The sequence below is a fragment of the Labeo rohita genome, chromosome 18, assembly GCF_022985175.1.
Source record: "Labeo rohita strain BAU-BD-2019 chromosome 18, IGBB_LRoh.1.0, whole genome shotgun sequence".
NCBI lineage: Eukaryota > Metazoa > Chordata > Actinopteri > Cypriniformes > Cyprinidae > Labeo > Labeo rohita.
Genome location: NC_066886.1, coordinates 11,143,057 through 11,160,851, shown reverse-complemented (window position 1 = coordinate 11,160,851; position 17,795 = coordinate 11,143,057). Strand labels below are relative to the sequence as shown.

At 35.7% G+C, this 17,795-nt stretch overlaps 1 protein-coding gene across 1 annotated transcript in view; it reads right to left on the bottom strand.

Moving 5' to 3' along the window:
* Positions 1-264: 264 nt before the first annotated feature.
* The window catches only part of nup93 (nucleoporin 93), a 31,610-nt gene continuing 14,079 nt past the window's right edge, over positions 265-17,795 (bottom strand). Inside the window, exons 6-22 of the mRNA XM_051135312.1 lie at positions 16,186-16,260; positions 14,536-14,628; positions 14,311-14,450; positions 12,388-12,520; positions 11,981-12,138; positions 11,603-11,768; positions 11,426-11,519; positions 8,239-8,430; positions 8,034-8,160; positions 7,457-7,529; positions 7,315-7,359; positions 6,986-7,102; positions 6,788-6,906; positions 4,242-4,359; positions 4,077-4,160; positions 3,776-3,904; positions 265-3,676 (exon numbers count right to left, since the gene is read on the bottom strand). Coding sequence (XP_050991269.1) covers positions 3,566-3,676; positions 3,776-3,904; positions 4,077-4,160; positions 4,242-4,359; positions 6,788-6,906; positions 6,986-7,102; positions 7,315-7,359; positions 7,457-7,529; positions 8,034-8,160; positions 8,239-8,430; positions 11,426-11,519; positions 11,603-11,768; positions 11,981-12,138; positions 12,388-12,520; positions 14,311-14,450; positions 14,536-14,628; positions 16,186-16,260 — 1,974 coding nt within the window. The 3' untranslated portion in view covers positions 265-3,565. The remainder of the gene's footprint in view (positions 3,677-3,775; positions 3,905-4,076; positions 4,161-4,241; positions 4,360-6,787; positions 6,907-6,985; positions 7,103-7,314; positions 7,360-7,456; positions 7,530-8,033; positions 8,161-8,238; positions 8,431-11,425; positions 11,520-11,602; positions 11,769-11,980; positions 12,139-12,387; positions 12,521-14,310; positions 14,451-14,535; positions 14,629-16,185; positions 16,261-17,795) is intronic.

Here is a 17,795-nt window from a genome sequence, read left to right as displayed (position 1 = left end):
TGAACTTTCTACTTTTACTAGATTCCTAAGAAATAATCGTTCAATATATATAAATAAGCAAGCAAGCAGCACAACAACAATGATAATAATAAGAAATGTTTCTTGAGCACCAAATTATCATATTTGATTTCTGGATGATCGTGACACTAAAGACTGCTGCTAGAAATTCAGCTTTGTCATCACAGGAAAAAAAAAAAAAACATTTTAAACAATATTAAAATAGAAAACAATAGAAAACAATATTTAAAAATGAGAAACTTCATCTTAGTTGTACATCTTAGTTCTTTATTTTTAAAGAACCACTCCCGTACTTTTAGTGAGGATGATACATTACTGTACATATGTACATAGAAGTAAAGTGAAAGAGACGGATGATCTTAGGTAGAGCTCCTTTGTTGGCAGCGGTGTGGTGCCACCCTGGTGTTGTGAAATAGCCGGGTTATCGCGGACGTGTGACATCGGCCTGATTCACAACACCAGCTGCAGCACACACACCTCACACACCAGTCCATGAGGTGTGAAGATGCATCTTCTCCCTCCAGGTCTTCTTCTCCAGGATTCAAACCAAACAGAGTTCCTATTTGACACGCGTCAGTTAAGGATCTTCGCAAAAGAGCTTTTGCACAAAGGGTGAAATAAAGTTGAAATAGCCTGACTGTTGTGAATCCAGTACCTTGAATTTAGGACAGTGCACTCTAATATTAATGCAGCAGCTCCAGATGCTAACGGTTAAAAATGCAAAGCAGAGCTTAGAGGGAGCTGGAGCAGACACTGCAGCCGGCCGTGACAAAGCCAACACGTCCATCTGTGTGCTCTACGGGCATTTCCTCCATAACCCACCATCTGCTGAGAGAATCAATGTCACACAGACACATTCCTGCTCTCGCAACTCTCTGAAAGGGCTCTGAACACTCCCTGTCGGCCACTTGTTTGTACAGTAGGTTTGTGTTACACAACATATATTTTAATGAATAAAGTATGAGCCAACAAAAACAGAAGCAAGAAATATACAGGGTTCCCACATGTTTGGTTAAATCATTTCCATTACCTTTGTTATATTTAGACTGATTTGTGATGAGTTAATCTTGTGAAGTAATTTAAACGATTTAACAGAAAAGGCTTAGTTAACATGAACTAGCAATGAAGAATACTTCCAAAGCATTTATTAGTGTTAATTTCATTATTAAAATCTAAATTTGTCTGTTAATATTATTTAATGGAAGTTGTATTTTTTTTTATAAACTAATATTAACAAAGATGAATAAAAACTATAACAAATGTATTGCTTAGTGTTAGTTAATGAAATAATTAGGATTTGCGCAGATACTGTAAAATTAAATTCCAGGACTGCAATCAGAGATCTCACTTATCAAACAATGTCTTCTCTTTCCAATTAAAACCAGAGTTAATTTGATATATATTTTTTTTATTTTAAAGGATTTGTATTTGCATATAATTTCATTTTTTGGTTTTGTGTTCATAACCGTAAAAAAAAAAAAAAAAAAAAAAAAAAAAAGAAAAGATTTGTGAAACCACTCCGAAATCCTGATCCGAAACAAATGATTCGCAAACAACGCTCTTAAGTCCCGAACTGAATCAAATGATTCACAAACCTGCACTGAAGTCTCGATCTGAATTAAATGGTTCGAGAACCTGCACCGAAGTCTGGATCTGAATCAAATGATTCGTGATCCGCGCTCCGAAGTTCGAAACAACGAATCATTTTGCGACGTAGTAGTTTAACTGATTTGGCGTTTCGAAAAACTCCGTTTTACCCATCTCCACCTGCTTTTTGAAATTGTTACAGCCAATGTCGAAATGTCGAATTTGTGAAACCACTCCAAAATCCTGATCCAAAACAAATAATTCATGATCAACACTTTAAAGTCCCAAACTGAATCAAAAGATTCACAAACCTGCAACAAAGCCCCGATCTAAATCAAGTGATTCACAATACACGAAGGTCCAATCTAAATCAAATGTTTCGCAATCCGCGATCCGATTGGAGCGCTTCATGCAATAGTTAAACTGATTAGGCATTTCGGAAAAACTCAGTTTCACCCATCACTATGTGCTTTTTTAAATCGTTACAGCCAATGCCAAAATGTCGAAATTGTGAAATGACTCTTAAATCCTTAAAACACTAAAGTCTCAAACTGAATCAAATGATTAGTAAACCTGCACCAAAGTCCCGATCTAAATCAAATTATTTGCGATATGCAAAGTTCCAATCTAAACCTAATGATTTTGCGAACCTGCTTCGAAGTCCCGATCTGAATCAAATGATTCGTGATCTGAAGTCCCGATCTGAATCAAATGATTTGCGATACGTGATCCAATTGGAGCGCTTCGAAACAGTGAATCCTTTTTCAACACAATAGTTTAACTGATTTGCCATTTTGAAAAACTCAGTTTCACCCATCACTACATGCCTTTTTAAATCGTTACAGCCAATGCCAAACGTCAAATTTGTGAAACCACTCTGAAATCCTGATCCAAAACGAATGATTCACGATCAACACTCTGAATCAAATGATTCGCAAACCTGCGCCAAAGTCCCAATCTAAATAGAATGATTCACGCTCCGCGCTTCGAAGTTAAGTTCTAAATCTAATTATTTTGTTTTTTTACTACTTTTATTAATTGAAATAAGTGGAAAAGGTATTTTGTTTTTTGAATTGCTTGAATCTTACGTGAAAAGATATATAACAAATTAAACACTTATTTGATAGATACATTGTCTTTCAATAATTCAAGCACTTTTCAAGTACCTCTTCACGAATATTGATACTTTCAAGGGTTTTCTAGGCCTTAAAATTCAAAAAGTCAAATTCAGGTACTTTAAGCACCTTGTTCAAACTCTGATTAACTAATAAGAAATCATTATAAATTTCCTCTTAAAAGAAAGATTCGCTGATAAATCACTGTAGTTTGTGAGTTTTACACTACACAAGCTCTATCCGTAACAATGTGCAGTCAATAAAACATTTCAGAACTCATAACTGATAAAACATATCGGCACTATAGAAATCTTTGACTTCTATTCAATTTCAATGCCTTTTCCAGCCCAGGAAGGTTTTTCTGTGAGAACCCTGTATATATAGTATACCGATTGTCGGTTGGCACCGAATTCACCAGTGATATCACTGTTGATAATATAATAAAGAATATAATTGTCATAAGATGCGCACTTTGTTTGATTGCACTGGATTTCATATTGGATTTCATAAGGGATAAACTGTAATAGCGTATTTGATTTGTTTCATATAGCCTTTATATGAGACTAAGGCTTTTAAAATGAAATTGATATGCAACTGAAATGTAATCAAATAAAAGAAAATGCAGGACAAAACAAATCAAATCAAACAATGTAATGTCAAATTAAAAAACAGAAAACATGGGGTTTATAATAAAAGAAACAAAATGTAAACAAAACTGAACTGAATTTCATTTTTTTTTTTTTTATTTCAAATAATGGAAAAAAACACAAATATAAGTTGACGAAAGTAATGATGGAATGAGGACAATGAGCGACAGCTGCTAGAGAAGTGTTAAGTGGGGAGTTTCAGTTCATTAGGACCTCCATCTGAACCAGTCTGGCATTGGTATCTCCAGCCATCCGATACGGAATCATTCCCGCAAACGTGATCAGAGCCCGGGCTTTACTGCGCAGCAGCTGCAGAGAAAGTAGACAAACAATCACATTTAACATGTATCATCACAGTTTGTGTCCAATGTCCAGTAAAATGGTTTTATCTCAGAAAATATGTCTTACCATGTCTCTGTCCTCAAGAGTACGCTGAGGTCTTCCTGGCGTACCGGCTACAGCCCCCTTTAAACGCTTGTACTGTGTGAACAGGATATTCATTGTGGCCAGCAGAACCTCTGACAAATTATGTCTTATCTGTGGAAAGATTAGGACACAATGGAGAGAATGTCATATGAATAAAAGCCTGGAATTTGGTCAACTCAACCAAAAAGCAAAGATTTGAAAGGACATAGTAATTTGGGGTCACCTAAAATGAGACAATAACAGCACAAAGTAGTTCATTTATGCTAATGCTTTCAGATCTTACCTCATCGCTGAAGTTTCTGAAGGCTGCAACCCGCTCCTCAACACTGTCCTGACTTAAGGGAACCAGCTTTAGCCTCTCAATCACCTGACACAGAATTGCACAAAAATAAGATTAATGCCTGGCGCCATGTGCCTAAGGTTAGTTGGGGTCTTACAAGTGACTTACATCGTAGGCTCGGTCTATGTGTCCAGCGTGGTACTCGTCAAAGAACGTCATGAGGTCCAGAAGCAGGTAGAATGTGCTGTCCACAGACTTCTCTCCAGCTACACCATTAGTACGGTACCTGTGCTCAGTGAAATACAAGATACCATTTAGTGTTCAATGAAACTACATGAATCTAAGACCAAAAAAACCTTTTCTTTCTTTGCCTCAACTGTTTGATGTTTTCTACCGTTCAAGAAAAAGAAAAAAAAAAATCTGAAAAAAAGATTTGCGAAACTGCTCCAAAATCCTGGAAACAAATGATTCGCCATACGCACTTCGAAATCCCGAACTGAATCAAATGATTCACGATACGCATTCTGAAGTTCCGATCTAAAGCAAAAGATTTACGAACCTGCTCCAAAGTTCTGATCTAAATCAAATGACTCACAATCCAAGCTCTGAAATCCTGATCTGAATAATGATTCGCAAACCATAATTTCAGATCAGCACTCGGAGCGTGGAGTGCAAATCATTTGACTTGCATCGTAACTTTGCATATCGCTAATCATTTGATTTGAATCATTCAATTCACAAAATAATTCACAAACCCGTTCTGATCTAAATCAAATGATCTGATACATGCTCCGAAGTCCCAATCTAAATTAAACGATATGCGATACACAAAGTTACGTTCTAAGTCAAATTTGTGATCTGCGTTCCAAAGTTCCGATCTAAAGCAAAAGATTTGTGAACGTGCTCCAAAGTTCCGATCTAAATTAAATGACTCACGATCCAGGCTCTGAAGTCCCAATCTGAATAATGATTAGTGAACCATCATTTCAGATCAGGAATCGGAGCACGGAGTGCGGAGCGCAATTTGAATTAGACTTGAACTTCAAATCGTGTGTCATGAATCATTTGATTTGAATCATTCAATTCACAACATAATTCAAAAACCTGTTCCGATCTAAATCAAATGATTTGTGATACGCGCTCCGAAGTTCCAATCTAAAGCAAAAGATTCACAAACCTGCTCCAAAGTTCTAAGCTAAATCAAATGACACACAATCCATGCTCTAAAGTCCCGATCTGAATAATGATTCGCGAACCATAATTTCAGATCAGGACTCGGAGCACGGACTGCAAATCACTTGACTTAGATCGTAACTTGGCGTATCAAGAATCATTTGATTTAGGTCGGGATTTCAAATTGTGTATCGCGAATCATTAGATTTTAATCATTCAATTTGTAAAATGATTCATGAACCTGTTCCCATCTAAATCAAATGATGTGATGCGCAATTTGAAGTCCCAAACTGTAACACATGATTTGTGCTACCTGACTGGAATGCTTCGAAATGGACAATCATTTTGCGACACATTGGTTTAACTGATTTAGAGTTTAGAAAAGCTCTGTTTCATCACTACATGCTTGTTAAAATCATTCCAAGTGATGTTGAAATTAAAAAAATGAATGGCTCTTTTATTGTGATCTGGCTTTTGCTAGTGAATCGCTTGAAATGAATAATCAAAGTCACGAGGCAACATCGTAAATGACTCACTCAATTGATTCGGTTCCTCTTCTTTTTTTTTTTTTCATCTTTAGCCATGTTTACACGACGCTGTCCATACTCCTACCAACTTAACTCACTAGTTTTATGACATTAATTGAAATAATAAGCGAAAAAAGCATTTTTTTTTAATTGAGTGAATTTTGTGTGAAAAGATACATGCTTGTTGAAAAACACTTATTTCATAAGAACATTGTCTTTCAATAATTTAAGCACTTTTCAAGTACCTCTTCAGGGGTATTGCTATTTTCAAGGGCTTTCCAGGCCTTAAATTTCAAAAAGACACATTCGAGCACTTCAAGCACCCTGTATGAAAAGTAGTAATAGACTTGCAACTGCGAGATATACAGTCACTATTGACAGATATAAATTGCAACTGAGAAATAAAAACATCTTGAGATATGAGATTGCAATTGGTAGATATAGTTTCAATTGTCAGATACAAATTTGCAACTGCAAGAAATAAAACTGCAGCAGATATAAAGTTGCAACAACAATTATATAATCACAACTGGAAGATATAAATTCGCAATTGTGAGATGTGAAGTTGCAATTAGAAAAGGCCAAGTCATAATTGAGAAATAAAGAGTCTTAACTGTGATATATTAAATCTTATTTGGGAGATATAAAGGCACAATTTGGTGAATAATAAAGTTACATTGTGAAATATAAAGTTGCAATTATGAGATGAAGTTCCGTAGTTAGAAATAAAGTTGGGATTATATGATCAATTATGAGAAATAAAGTCAGGAGTGACCCATCACAGGGAGTCTGATGGACAGGCAATCTGACCAATCATAATGTGAATCTGTCATTTTGTCCGACAAAGAAACCATACAGGAGAGTAGATTAACGTTGGTGGACCTGAACTTGAAAAATGCGAACTGTGAACTGAGGCGCTACAGAAGGGTCTAGTGTTAGATAATTTTTTTTTTTCATACTTCAGGCAGAAAAGGGCTTCCATTATTTATAGAGGTCAGTGTTCAAAATGCTCACCGTTCGGCAATAGCCACTGCCATGTTTTTGAGTCGCTCTTTGTTGGACTGGGGCTCGCTGACTTGCGCGATAACTGGACTCAATAATTTATTCATCAGCTCCAGAACCTTATCTGGATTCTGGTTCAGGAAAGAAAAGATGTTTTAGGCACACTCATCAGCAGACTAATAAACCTAACAGCATGCACAACATATTTACCTTGGCTAACTCATACAGTTTGACGGCCTCCTCAAACAACCCTTTGTTCTCTGCCTCCGAGGCCACCTTGGTAATGATGACCCGCGTGTCTCCGGCAAACTTGTCAATCACGCCGGGCTGAAGGGATTCAAACAAACACTTCTTAGAGATGAGGAAGACTGAATGCACAATGGTGTTGTCAAATTGCTTTGAGCATAAAAGGCCAGACTGTGTTGAGACAACGGCACATTCTACAAGGCTGAACGAATAAAAATTAGTTAGCGTGAAAGAACAGTGGGACGTTCGCTTCTGCTAGTCAGGTGATATTACAACAAAAGCCTCCAACATACCTTCCTGCTTCCATCTTTTTCGAGTCTTCCAAGAAGCATATCGAACTACAAGAAGAAAGTTAAGTATTGACAAATTATGTAACGATAATAGCAATTAGTATGCAGAAACGCTTCCTCCATTGAGCTCGCACACGTTTCTTACCTCCCGACTCTCGATGACTAGCTCGCTGACGCAGCGCATGAACATGTTTTCTCCTTGACTGTCCTTCTCATTCCTGTAGCCAATGTAAGAACAATGGTTGTGAGTTTTCACTCAGTCAAGTATAGCAATTATACCATTTGTAGCACAAAAGCACTCGGGCCTGCAAAGGAACGTTTTCGTTTTCCAATACGCATGTGAACCCTGAGATAAAAGACCTTTAGAAGATCAAGCGTTTCCTTTTTGTAATGGTGCCTGTGAGGTCTCTTAAAACAATGGGTCGAGTTAACATCGAATTCAATGTGCATGGAACAGGTTTAATTATTCATGGATCATTCGTGGAAGGTACTGAGTTATTCATGACACATTAATCTCTTCCCAGAGAGGGATTTCGCTCAGTATTTTCAGAGAAAAAGACATGACTTACAGTTCAGCCACTGATCAAACAGAAACCTGATTTTAGAACAGGTCTGGTGTGGTGAAATATAGATTTGCTCAATAGCTGTTCAACGTGACTGATCTGAGATCAGCTCTTTCAGTGTGTTACCCTAAATGACCCAATAGCATCAGCTGGGGTTACCTGAGGAAGTAGAAGTACTGCAGGGCCTCTCGTGGGTCTGTGGACTCAAATTTGCGGGTGTAGAGCATAAGCAGCCTGATGAAGTTGAGCCGTCGCACCATTGGAGGATCTCCAGCTTCTTGACTCACTGAGAAGAGAACAAAAGCCTCTTTAGAACAAAACCAAATATACTTTTTAATGATTACTCTCATTGATTAAAACTTACAGAGTTGTGCGCTCTGGCCCGATGATTTGAGCAGCAGTTTGAGCTCGTACAGCACCAGAGCTACATGAACGGCATGGCTGCGCAGACGTTCCACTCGGAAGAGGAACGCTATGGCTGCCTCAAACTGTGCAGTCAGGAAAAGCACCTGGAAGTACAGGAATGGCTGGTGGCTGGCCGAGAAATGGGACTCACCTGTGGAAAAAAAAAAATCTAATAAAGCCACACACCTTGGGATAATCCTAAACCACTTACGGAACAATATAAACCACATATTGGGAATGTGCACATGCAAATGCAGCCAGTAAGGATTTGTAACTTAAGGAATTTGAATGCTTCCTTAAGCGAGTAATAGGTTCCACATAAATCTTCCTCAGCTGTGAAGTGCTTAAATAGGCTGTTTCATTTCCATTTGCATGAGTTGAAATAATCCCCTCTCATTTAAATTGCCGTTAAAACTGACGTCTTAAAGCGCATTGAAAAGACCTGCTGCGACTTTGCATGGAGCGTAATGGCAGCGCAGCTGGGAGTGAAGAAGCCTTATCAGCAATAGAGGGAGTCTTTAATGTGGTGTACTGCAGGAGTGCCGGCGAGATAAGACTGACTCATCAGCCAGGTGGAAGAAACTAAGCGGATGCCTTTTTAAAATTGGGCGAGGAGAAGTTTAAGCCATGAGAAAACAGCACAATGACATACACTTTTATCTGGGCTAGGCACACTGGCAGAGACTGAATAGGGGGGGGTTTGCATACTGACTAACTTCCTAGTCTTTCAAATGCCCATTTAAATCTCTTCCTTTAGGACTGCAGTGAATCTAAAGATAAGTGGGATGATTTATTGGCTGTATGGAATAATTTGACCTGAGTTTCACTCATAGAGAGAGACCACTTGTTTTATAGAGTTGAGATTTGAGAGATACATATGGGCCATTCTACAGAATTGGTCCAAGGGCAGAGTTGAAAACATCTTGAAAATTTTTTTTCTTTTTCCAAATGCTTTTTATGTATGCAAATTGTATAATATCCAAGGTACACATTTCTAGTAATTGTCATATTGTATTTCTAGTAATTGTATTTCACATTTCTAGTAATTCTCATATTGTATTTTCAAGTTTTGGAATATTTGTCCTCTCCCCAAATTTGTCATAAATATATATTTTTTTTGCTAAAAAACCCATAACAATTACATTTTTAACAATATTTCAAATGTAATTTATGTGATTTGTTGTATTTTGAATTTAATTTTTTTGTGTAAAAGGCAAAACGTTGATCATACTGATTTCAAAGTTAAGAATTCATTAGTTTGAATATACATTTAACATCTTGGTTGATAATTCAGTATACTTTAGTTTTAACAAAACATCCCATGTTTCAGTCATGAGAGCACATTTTTTGGTAGTGGCAGTACTGCTTTGATAGCAACCACATCACATTACAAAATTTTAACTCACATACTAAAACACTACTAAAACATACTAAAATTGCATAACTGTTTATTTCCCCCAAATATGAGGATTATGTGTTCCCTTTTGTCACTACCAAAACAATGACGTTTCGGTCGTGACTGTTTCGGCAGTGACAATACTATGGGATAACACCCAAAAATTTTAGATACTTTTGATTGCTAATCAGCACATGGTTAACTAGCACAGTTCTGACCAGTGGTACACATATAAAAACTAAATGTTATAAAATAACTCCAAAAAAAAGTGTTTAATTGCAGAAAAAAGCTGTTCGGTTTTTCAGACTTTTCAAACATTTACCTCAAAATGATGAGACCTATCTACTCTCACCTTATAGCTATGAGAGAGGGGGACACAGGAATATTTCCTGATCATAAATTTATGGGTCAAATTAAAATCAGTCTCAGCCAGTAGACTAATATTTTAAATATTATTGTGGGTTTCAAAGGACAGAAGGATCTTAATAAACATCTAAGGTTTGAATACTTGAATACTTGAATGCTTTTTAAGTGTGTTTTTCGGTTGTGGGACAGCAGTTTGCATCAATTCTGTAAAATGGCCCATATACATCAGGATTGGAAATTACAAGAGCTTGTGGCAAAAATGCCACCAAAATGAACAAAAACGCCCCAAAAATTCAAGACAAAGACGCTAAAATTACCCCTGCACAATTAAACAATGTATTACAGCTGTGGCGATTAAACTGAAATAAGCAAATAAATGGAAAGTGTCAATTCATGGAACTACATTTAGATTCGCTCACACAGCATCAGATTGCTTTTACACGTTGTTTTGTGCAGCATTGAGCCTTATAACCAATCAAACGCGTTGCTGCTGAACCTAGGAATGCAGTGGCCAATCAGAGGCGCTCAGATTAGTCAGCGCTGAAAACGCCAGAGCTGTTGTTGATTGCGCACACTCACAAATGCACTCATCATAAACAACACAGTGCAGATATGATGTAAATAAAACATTAATTTTATAGCTTCAGTGATTATAATGGGAGTTTCTGCATAACTTGTGCTAGACTTGCTAGACTGACATGTTTTTCTGTGAAGCCAGAATGTGACGTGCCCAAAATGAAACAAAAACGTTTTAAATTGTTTTCCATAACGATATTAATAATCATTATTACAACATAAAGAATAATTATGATGATTTTTGTCATAATATTGCAGCCCCATGAGCTCCTGTTTTTTACATGTATAATTTAGATACAATTTTAAACAGTACATTGTTATTGACAACAGTTTAAAAATATTGATTACAGTAACTGGGTATATTTAAAGGAGCAGTTCATATCCAGAACAAAAACTTACAGATACACCCTTTCAAACACCTTTACTTTGTAAAGGTAAAACAACGATGTAAGATGATTTTGACATTCAAAATTAGGGGCACCAATAAAGTCCAATATGTGGAGAAAAATCCTGAAATGTTTTCTTCAAAAAACAATTTATTTACTACTGAAGAAAGAAAGACATGAACATCTTGGATGACAAGAGGGTGAGTACATTATCTGTAAATTTTTGTTCTGGAAGTTAACTGCTCCTTTAAGCATTTGACACTAAAGACAACATAGTATGGTTTTTATAATAGTAAGTTGATCATAAAAATTGCCCTCAAAAATGTAAAAAAATGGCACTGGAAATCAATTCCAGGGGGGCAAATATTGCCCCTTAATGAAAATGTTAATTTATGACCCTCTATATATAGACTGAGTCTCACCATAGTCTTCAAGTAGCTGTTTCTGAAGTTGGGCCAGAGTCATTCTGTCCTGAGGAGAACTGCTGCCATCCTCATCAAAACACACTTGATTCAGCTGGTAGTGGACAAAGAACATGGCTCAAAACATTTGTAAAAAAATATTAACTATAAAGTAAATTATCTGTCACTATATCTGACCTTGAGCCAAAGGTAGTCTTCTGTCTTGTCAGCGACCTCTCCATGATTGTCGCCGATGTCGCATTTGCCAATGAGACAGTAGACCGCGCGCTTGTAGGGGTCGGCACTGTTCCTCAACACACGTCGGTAATGAAGTCGTAGTTTATTTTCTGTGGCAGGAGACAAACTGAGAAGAACAACGCAGTTGAATAAACATATACTGAATCCTAAAACCGATTTACTGAATTATTCCGCTTTAAGCTAAACTTATGCATGAGAGACAAAAAGGGAGCAAGCTGGGTCAAATGCACAAGAGAGAAGTAGTTACCAAAAACAGAGGAGAAATAGCCCACTTAGGATGTGATCTAGTTTTTGAGATGTGCGTATGTGCGTTCTCACCGTCGGTCGGGGCTGTTCATGTACTCCTGAAACCAGATCTTAAAGTCGCCCAGCTGATGCTGTGCCCTGTTCACCACCTGCATGGCGGCAGACAGGTCTCCGCAACGCAGGCAGAAATAGATCAGAGCCCACACTGAATGTCCCTCCACCTCGCCGTCCTGTTACACACATACACACGCAGCAGGGTTTATCCTTGGGTCACACTGTGTCCATTTACCCCCTTTTTACTTTCAAGTCTGGAATAAGCAGCTTATTGGCCCATGCGGGGAGAATCCACTGCTGTTATCTAAACTACGGCGAGCCATGCTCCGCGCAGCTCACTCGAGAGGATCTGCAGTAAAGGCATCTAGACTGTATGATGTAGTGCTGCCTGTGCTGTGTGGTGTGGACACGTTCTGCTGCAGTACCTGCATGCCTGGCAGCGGGGTCGGCAGCTTGATGTTCAGGAAGCTGCATACGAGCTGATAAGTGCCAGGAACTCCGCCCAACTGAGCCTGGTGCAGATTCCCAAATACGGTGACCATAGTGTAATTTTTATAGCTGCAGAAGAGAGACACAAACAGTACATTTTTCTAATGTATAAAAGTATATACTGGATTCACTAACTATCTGACTAGTGAATTTAAATGTTTTCCTCATTATCCTATTAGAGACAATAGTAACACTTTAAAATAAGGTTCATTAAATTCTTAGTTCTATGAAGTAAGAATGAACAATCCTTCTACAGCATTTATTAAGCTTAGGTTATGTTAATTTCAGCATTTATTAAAATCACAACTTGTGTTTAACATTATTTAATGCACTGTGAACTAACATGAACAATGAACGACTGCATTTTTTGTTAACTAACATTAATAAAGATTAATAAAAAGTGTAATGTATTGTTCATTGTTCATTCATGTTAGTTAATACAGTAACTAATGTTAAGAAATGACACCTTATTGTATCAAATTTTAATCTACATAAAAGCAAAATCTAACCCATTAAATATTTTAGCAGAGCATAGAATCGACATTCACAAATTTTTATTTTTATTTTTAATTTCCATAATATTTCCAAGTTTTTCATGATCATGGGAACCCTAAATATACACTACCATTCAAAAATGTGCAAGAACGTGTGGCAAGAAAAAAAACATATAATAACATAAATATAAAAGTATAAAAAAAATATTAAAGCTGTTCTTTTGAACTTTCTATTCATTAAAGAATCCTAACAAAATATATCTCAGTTTTCGCAAATATATTAAGCACCACAACGGTTTTTTTATCATTAACAATAATGATGCAATTTTGTAATATTAAGAAATGTTTATTAAGCAGCAAATTAGCTTATTAAAATAATTTCAGTAACACTTTATTTTAAGATGTCCTTGTTACACACAGTACAAGTACTTACTATTATAATAACAATTAATTCTGCATAATTACATGCAAGTAACCCTAGGCCAAAGCCTAATCCTAACCATATAGTAAGTACATATAGTTAATTAATATTATTCAGTACTTAAATGTATAATAACACTGTAACAAGGACACCTTCAAATAAGGTGTAGCCATAATTTCTAAAGAACCATGTGACACAGAAGACTGGAATAACGGCTGCTGATAATTCTGCTTTTCTATGTCACCAAATATTATTTTAAAATATACTAAAATTGCTGTTAAACTGCATTTTTAAATTATTTTAAACAAATAAATACAGCATTGGTGAGCATAAGAGACTTCAAAAACATTTTTTTAAATTTTATGGTCCCAAACTTTTGAATGTCAGTATAACTTCAGAATCGTAAAAACTATTTCCACAATAAACTGGAAGTAAATTGTAAAACGCTACACTAAAACAATAATATTTATTCAAATAATAATTAGGTCATTACTAATAATGGTCTAATCTGTTAAAAAAAAAAACACTGACAATCAAAATGGGTCCCCGATCCACTTTATTTTTCCCGTAAGAAGAACATTTTATGGGTCTGGCTTCAGGTCTCATCCAGCTATTTTTAGCTGTACTAAACAGCCCATTTCGCTGCTTGATATGAATTGGTGTGTTTTACCATATTATTTTAACGTATTATCTTAATTATGAACACACTTGTTTGTAGTGCAAACAGTTTTACCCTTTATAGCACGCTGTTATTCTTCTCGTTATTTGTCTATAGTGGCTAATGAATCAGAAGTCTCTCCTATAGGCTTACGTCCACGTTGAAGAATAAGGTGGATATCATTAAAAATCATTTTCGCCTGGTAATTTCAATATTGCTACTTCCATACTTAAAGCTACTTTATGTCAATATTATCTTTCTAAACAAAGAAAAACCTGAATCTCACCTGTTCTCCAGGAACTGCAGGGCTTGTCTGACGAAGGCCATCTGCATGTCCACAGACACTCGACTTTTCAGCGTGTCCTTTGCTGGCACCAACAGAACGTCAGTCATCTGCTTCACCATGAGCCACATGTCTGACACATTCTGCAAACCCATGCACAAAAAAAACTTTACAGCATCGCTATTAAAGCAGTCGCTCCCCTACATTACTGAGACAAAAAGCACATACCTTATCATCCAGGCTTTCAGCTACTGAGGCACAGAGATCTCCCAGGTTGGGTTGAAGATGCCCATTTACTATCTTTTCATTGAAGACATAGATCTAAACGAACGAGGAAAAAATGCAAATTGAGATTGAAGGTCAAAGACTGATTGCTGTGTACTCCATAGATGGATCCACTATTATCCGGAGGTGAAATGTAGGATGATGAAAAACAAAATAAAAAGGATGAAAATGTTTAGGAGGTCTTCGAAAAACAGCACAAAGATCAGGAAGATGACTCCGCAGGCGATGTGACGACACATGATTAAAAGAAAAGGACAAAGGCAATAAAAAAAGAGATCAAAAAGAGAACAAAGAAAGAGAGAGTGAGAGACGGCCCTCCCTTTTATGGATAGATTTGGAGCTTACCCATCATGCTTCTTTCTAGCCAATCAATGTTTTCGATCAATCAAGCTAGGCTCACAAAACACATTTATTCTCATGTCTAGTTAACTGACTGAGAGAAAAGCAAAGCTTAACAAAAAGTAAAGGTATTCTGAGTTACTAAGCTTTTTTTTTTTTTTTTTTTTTTTTTAAAAAAGATGCTTTATAACTAGGATTGCATGATTTATTTGCGTCCAGTTTGATGTTGTCCAGTTCCTTCTCTATGTGATGTTTAAAAAGTACTTTCTTCTGGAAATTATAGCATTTTGATGATTGAGCTCAAGCATATATAATTCTGAACTAAAGCTTTAATTCATTTTTTAGTGATTAAAATTAGATTTTTTATTATTTCTTTAAATTATCCATTAATAAAATATATTACAGGCGTACTTTATACTTACACTACCAGTCAAACATTTTTTGAACATTAAGATTTCTAATGTTTTTTAAAGACATCTCTTCTGCTCACCAAGGCTGCATTTATTTGATGCAAAATACAGCAAATATTATGAAATATTTTTACTATTTAAAATAATTGCTTTCTATTTTAATACATTTAAAAATGTAATTTATTCCTGCGATCATGCTGATTTGCTGTTCAAGAAAGATTTTTTATTACTATTATCATCAATATTTAAAGCAGTATATATAAATATTATATATTTTATATATAAATATATATAAAAGTGTATATATATATATATATATATATATTTTTTTTTATTATATAATTATAATATAATAATAATTATAATAATAATTATATTATATAATTTTATTTTATTTATTTATTTTTATATTTATTATAAAAAAATTGGGGGGGGGAAAGAAATGATTGAAATTAATACTTTTATTGACCAACAATGCTTTCATTTAATCAAAAGTGATGATAAAGCCATTTATAATATTACAAAAGCTTTCTATTTCAGATAAATGCTGTTTCTATTGATGGATCTAAGGAACCGTTTAAAAAAAAAAAAAAAAAAAAAAAAAAAAAAAAAAATTCTACTCAGCTGTTTTCAAGATAATAATAATAATAATAATAATAATAAAAAATGTTTTTTGAGCAGCAAATCTTACTGTTCAAAAACGTTTGACTGGTACCGTATACACACATACAAATAAAAGAATGTATAGAATGTTCTATAAATATATTTATTATTTATAGGTATTTTAATTTTTCTTTTTCTTTATATGTGTGTTTATGTTGTATACGTATGGCTTTCTACAAACCTGTCGGCTGTAGGCAACTTCCACACTGTCCAGTGCGCTGCGTCCTGGAACTCCGACCTCACTCACGAAACTGGGCTGTGGGGCACATAGCAACCGTCGTTAAGGCACCGACAAGGACGTCTACACAACAAGACCATATTAATATTCTCTACGTGTGTAGGTGTGCATATGTGCGCCTGTAAAAGCGTGGGTTTGACAAGTGCACAAGCTGCGTTTATCTCGGAGAGTTGTTTTAATCTAAATGCAGCGACCAATGTAGCGTGAAGCTATTGTGAAGAACATAACTCACGCTTGAGAGCACACAGCTCAGTATTGTGAATACACACAGAGAGAGAGAGAGAGAGATGGAAAAACTGTCTCTGTCTTAAATTGTATACACGGGCATGAATTTATCTCTTTTATAGAAAAATGCCACAGAGTACTGAGAAAAGATTTGACATGGATAAAGCATATGGTGCTTTAATTGAAATTATTTCAACACATTCACGCACACACTCCACAGTAACAAATTCCATGAACAGCCTGGCAAGAAAGCCACTGAGGCGTTGTGGTTTGTGTGACTGTGTGGCGGGGAGGGGGTGACCCAGGCTGGTGGTACAAGGAAGAGTGAGCTCCTGGCATAGGAAGTGAACAGCAGGTCACACATGGAAAATTTAACTGCTGTTTAATAATTAAAGCAGCAGGACAGCAGTCAAAAATCTCCTGGAGCACACAAACATACGTGCACTTGTGTCTAAATTCACACAAACGTGACATTCTTCTTGAATCCTTTCAAGGAAAATAAAAGGAAAGACAAAAGCATATTCTGAGGACTCGCCTTCTCAAAAAGACTGTCATTGTTTGCTGCAGACAGACTATTGTTCCACTTGAGGACATAAAAGTGAGACATGCGTTTTTTTGGGGTATATATTATTTAGAAGAGAGGTGGTTGTCATCTTCAATGTTTGATGTTTTCTACATCCTTCCCTCTTACTCACCTCTCCATTTTATGACAGCAGAGATGTGAGCAATGCTCACAGAGCCTTTATTTTATGAATAATACCCTCTAAAAGCAGCCAATGTCATCCCATCTTACTGTCACATGACTGATTTTTTTTCTTTTGTATGCTGTGAGCATATAAATATATAAAAGATTTAAAGCTAAAATATATAATATAAATTAAAAAAAATCTAAGTTTCTCTCTCAAAGGTGTTTGAACAGTAAGATTTCTTTTTTTTCTTTTAAAGAAGTCTCTTTTGCTCACCAAACCTGCATTTATTTGATACAAAGTACAGCAAAAACAGTAACATTTTGAAATATTTTTACTATTTAAAATAAATGTTTTCTATTTAAATATATTTAAAAATGTAATTTATTCCTGTGATTTCAAAGCTGAATTTTTAGCATCATTCCACAAGTTACATGATCCTTTAGAAATCATTCTAACATTCTGATTTGCTGCTCAAATTTTATTATGTTGAAAACAGCTGAGTAGAATTTTTTCAGGTTTCTTTGATAAATAGAAATTTCAGAAAATCAGCATTTATCTAAAATAGAAATCGTTTGTAACATTATAAACATCTTTCTCGTTACTTTTGATAATTTAAAGCATTCTTACTAGATAAAAATA